At 38.1% G+C, this 4,717-nt stretch overlaps 1 protein-coding gene across 1 annotated transcript; it reads left to right on the forward strand.

Annotated features, from left to right (window-relative positions):
* The first annotated feature begins 119 nt into the window (after positions 1-119).
* LOC107485107 (putative GDP-L-fucose synthase 2) lies at positions 120-3,075 on the forward strand. The gene is given in 4 exon segments (XM_021140669.2): positions 120-390; positions 762-846; positions 1,806-2,274; positions 2,276-3,075. Coding segments are annotated over 3 exon segments (924 nt in total). The 5' UTR covers positions 120-390; positions 762-827; the 3' UTR covers positions 2,712-3,075.
* Positions 3,076-4,717: the final 1,642 nt, after the last annotated feature.

Here is a 4,717-nt window from a genome sequence, read left to right on the forward strand (position 1 = left end):
ACTAGTCAGTAATTTAAAAAAAAAAAATCCACATTTGATGCAGTTATCTTGTTTTTTCTTAATAATAATAATAATAATAATAATAATAATAATAATAAAAATTTAGCCTAAGGTAAACTAGGTAAGAACTAAGAAGTTATCTTTTAATTTCCCTTTCTGATTTGATCTCAGAACACCGACACCTATACCTCACTCTCTCCCTCCGCCGCCGCCGTTCTTCTCTCCGGAGGAGACGCTACCTTTCAGATCTCAGTCACCATCACAGGAATCCAATTCATTTACTGTGCGTTCCAATTCAACTCTTCAGCTTCACTCACTCAGTCTCTTTCATTTTCTCACTACATCAAAAAGCTTTGATTCCTTTGGCTTTCTTTCAGTCAGTAGCGTCAGGTAAAATTTTCAGTTTTTCCTCCGCCCTTCGTCTCATTTCACCATTTTCGAAGTGGTTTTTCGTTGAAATTTGTAGCCGTTTTTGCTAACTAGATTTTGATGAAACCCTTGATTTATGGTGATGGTGTCGGTGGTTTGCTCATTTGTGTAAAGGAGATTCTTGTTTATGTGATTAGAAGACATGTAGAAACGCCAATAAGAATACTAGATAGGTCTAAGAAAAAAATCATTTGGTTTAATAGCTTAACACAATGGTGCTGTTTGATCTTAGCCGACCTTACTTAATGAGAGAAATGCTTAGTTGTTTTCTGTTGTTAGTAACTTGGAACTTGTTTGTTTAATTTGTTTTTCACAATGTTGATTTGTTTCAGGTTTTGATTTGAACTTTGAAAACCTGCTGCTTTGCCAGACAACCAGATCTTGCATCACACACCAACATGGGAAGCCATGACAACGGTGGTTCTTCCTCTCGCTCTTTTTTTTAATGTTTAAATGCTGAGAAAAAATTATTTATTGAAATGATCTGAAATCCTTTCCCTAATTGAATTAAGCCTCTGAATTCTGAGATGATTCATGCTTGTAAAACTAAGATTCAATAGGATTCGACTAGAAGTCCGAGGAGTAATGCTACACTGCAGTTGGGGGTGTTGTGCACCAAGCTTATTGTTCGGACCCACAATTATTAGTATTGTATCAATTTTCAATTTCCCAAGTAATGTTATTCCATTTGAGAGTCTACTGTTAGGCACCTGATAGAAAGAGTTGAAAGTGGACTGGTATCAAAGGGGGCTTAATTGTAATTAAGTGTAGGTTGGGATAGGAGAGAAAATGTTCAGGTTTGGAGGGAAGCTGGATGACTATATAGAGAAGGAGAGAGATATTGAGAGAAATATCTCAGAACTGGAATTTGAATTTGGGAGAGCTTGGTCTCTTTAATACCTAGCAAATTTTATTCTCTTTGTGAGTAAACAAACACAGATGTTTCTAATTTTCATCTTCATTTGATACTAGGTTCCTACATCCTTTCACTTTGTTCCAACAATAATTTCATTAGATTCAAGGGTAGTTGTTAGATATATAAAAACAAGGATCAAGATTCTCTTAAGTGAGGGAGTTGATAACATGATAAACTGAGGGGTTAATTACTCTTAAATTAAGATAGTGGGGCTCACAAATAATGAGAGTTACAAATTCAATGGTGATTAATCTCTCATTTTATCACTTTACCAATTTTCTTGCTTTAGAGGATCTAAATTCCTAAAACCATATATGAACTACCAGTGTATTGATGAGTCGATAATAATATAAACACATTTTCACCAAAACAAAAATTCCTGGTTATTTAGTAATTGCTGTTTCCGTTGTAGATGAGTTTTTGAAACCCTGAATTCTCTCTTTTTGTGTATTTGCTGCAGCATTGGCATCAAACTCATTTCTAGCTGACAAATCTGCTAAAGTTTTTGTCGCTGGTCACCGGGGTCTTGTTGGTGCAGCCATTGTTCGCAAGCTGACACAACTTGGGTTCACTAATCTCGTCTTACGTTCCCATGCTGAGCTCGATCTCACTCGCCAATATGATGTTGAAGCCTTCTTTGCCTCCAAAAAGCCTGAATATGTTATTGTAGCTGCAGCAAAAGTCGGTGGTATCCATGCTAACAACACCTACCCTGCTGATTTCATTAGCATAAACCTCCAGATCCAGACCAATGTCATTGATTCCGCTTATCGTAATGGCACTAAGAAGTTACTGTTCTTGGGTTCCTCTTGCATATACCCGAAGTTTGCACCTCAACCAATCCCAGAAGATGCTTTGCTTACTGGTCCCTTAGAGCCCACGAATGAGTGGTATGCGATTGCTAAGATTGCTGGGATTAAAATGTGCCAGGCTTAATGGGCCTTACGACAATTTTCATCCGGAGAATTCACATGTTTTGCCTGCTTTGATGCGAAGGTTTAATGAGGCAAAGATCAACGGTGCCAAGGAGGTTGTAGTGTGGGGCACTGGAAGTCCATTGAGGGAGTTCTTGCATGTTGATGATTTAGCTGATGCGGTTGTTTTCATGATGGAGAAGTATAGTGGACTAGAGCATTTGAATGTAGGGAGTGGGAAAGAGGTTACTATTAAGGAATTGGCTGAGCTGATGAAGGAAGTGGTCGGATTCGAGGGAGCTCTTGTTTGGGATACTTCAAAGCCTGATGGGACTCCAAGAAAGTTGATGGACAGCTCGAAACTTGCTGGCATTGGTTGGACACCGAAAATATCCCTTAAGGATGGTCTTGTTGATACATACAGATGGTACTTGGAGAACTACAAGCTATGATTCAGCTGTTCAAACAGAATGTGCCATATTTCCTTCTTAGGTACTCGTGATTTGAGCATGAAGAATTCTTCATAAAACATTATACAAAGAGGAGTATATCATCAATTTTTATGTACCAATTATGTGCAATGAAAACTGTGGTTTTCTCTAGAGATCAAACAATTAAATCTATTTTAAAATTTGTGTTATCATGATCTTATAGCAGGTGCTCATTCAAGAGTTTCTTGATTGCCTTGAGTGAGTTTGAAAATTTCTTGATCACGTGTGTGAATCTGCTATACATTGTAATACTTCAACGCCTTCTTGTATGCATTCTTGTTATCCATTCACAGCAGACAATAAAATTTTAGAAATTTGTGTCTCCCATTTGAGTTATGGTATATATTCTGCTGTTTCAGCTTCTCATAGTTATGCCTTTCAACATGTTTCTCAGGATTTGTTGCAGGGTCAAACCAGTGTGTAGGTAGATTTGTCATGTCTTAGTATTATGAAGCCTTTTACCGGCCATTTTGTTTTCATTCCCAGAAGCTGTGAAATGGTATATAGGATTTGCGAACCATTTAATTGATGATTGTAGGAGAGTAATGTGGGAAGATTTTATCCCTCATAAAGTCTGGTGAAAAATCAACAACAAATTGTCATTAAAAAAAAATGATGAGTATGTCTAAAATTAGATCAAAATGTTCACACTGCCCTTATAACACTTATAGTATCAACACAACAATCACCAAAGAAGGTGGAGACCAGATAGTTCTTTAGGATGTATAATGGTATCTATCTATAAAACAAAAATCCCAAATCAAGTCATTATAGACCCAAATTTCTTTGGAGTTATATATTTGTCCTGCTCTCATGCCCAATAAACAACGAAGTGTTGTTTTTTTTAAATAACTGTAATAATAATAATGATGATGGTCTCTTTAAGAATGAAGTTTTTGAAGGTCTTTTTTTAAGGATTTATTCTATGCAATAATCTGAAATGTTTGGTTAAGCGAAAATAAGAATGTCTTCGGGAGCACACGAATAGAGGTGGAGATAGTGCTCAAATCCTTTGCAAGCAATGAGGAGTGACTAGAAGTTGAGTGTTGGTACTCTTGTTTTTTGTCTTGTTTGACTACTTTTGTCTTTTGCTTCTCCGCTTTATTATATTGAACTTTTATTTCTAAAAGAACAATTTTTTTTGAAGGGTTTCTAAGCAACAATAAAAAAACAGGAATTTTTATGGCTAACTCGTTTCTTTACCGTCATTGATCTAGTGTTTAGGGTCTTTAGTGGAATCATTTATAGAATCTGAAGGAACTCCGCCTATGTTACACTTGCGGGACATAGCCGGTCCCAAGCCCGGATAAAGGAGGAGGGTTGTGTTAGATCTTCGGCAACCAACGTAAAAATATAGCCGAACCCCCCATGACATGAATCAAAGACATTATTGCGCTAAAGCTAGGTCGTTACCCGGAAGTAACGCGCCGTATGGCTCGAGTACGGTGTCAAAGCAAGAGCCGCTGCATCGGTGCCCGGATGTAGTGTTAAATGAGCAAGGGTTCTCGCGTTTTCGTGAACGGACGAGGGTAAATAAGCTAGTTCACAAAGGAAAAGGTAAAGGTCGAAGCGACAAAAGGTTGAGATTTGGGACATGGAACATAGGCACTCTAACAGGAAAGTCCATGGAGGTGGTGGACACCATGACAAGGAGGAAGATTAACATTATGTGCCTACAAGAAACGAAATGGGTTGGTGCAAAGGCTAGGGAGTTGGATTCTTCTGGTTTCAAACTTTGGTATACAGGAAAGGTGAAGAATAGGAATGAGGTTGGAATAATTGTGGATAAGCAGTAGAAGAAGGACGTCGTGGATGTCAAGAGGGTGGGAGATCGGATCATCTCTATCAAACTTGTGGTGGAGGGAGGTGCTTTTCATGTGATTAGCGCCTATGCACCGCAAGTGGGTTCGGACGAACAACACAAGATAAGGTTTTGGGAGGATCTAGAGAGTTTGGTTCAAGGCATA

The sequence above is a fragment of the Arachis duranensis genome, chromosome 4, assembly GCF_000817695.3.
Source record: "Arachis duranensis cultivar V14167 chromosome 4, aradu.V14167.gnm2.J7QH, whole genome shotgun sequence".
Lineage (NCBI taxonomy): Eukaryota > Viridiplantae > Streptophyta > Magnoliopsida > Fabales > Fabaceae > Arachis > Arachis duranensis.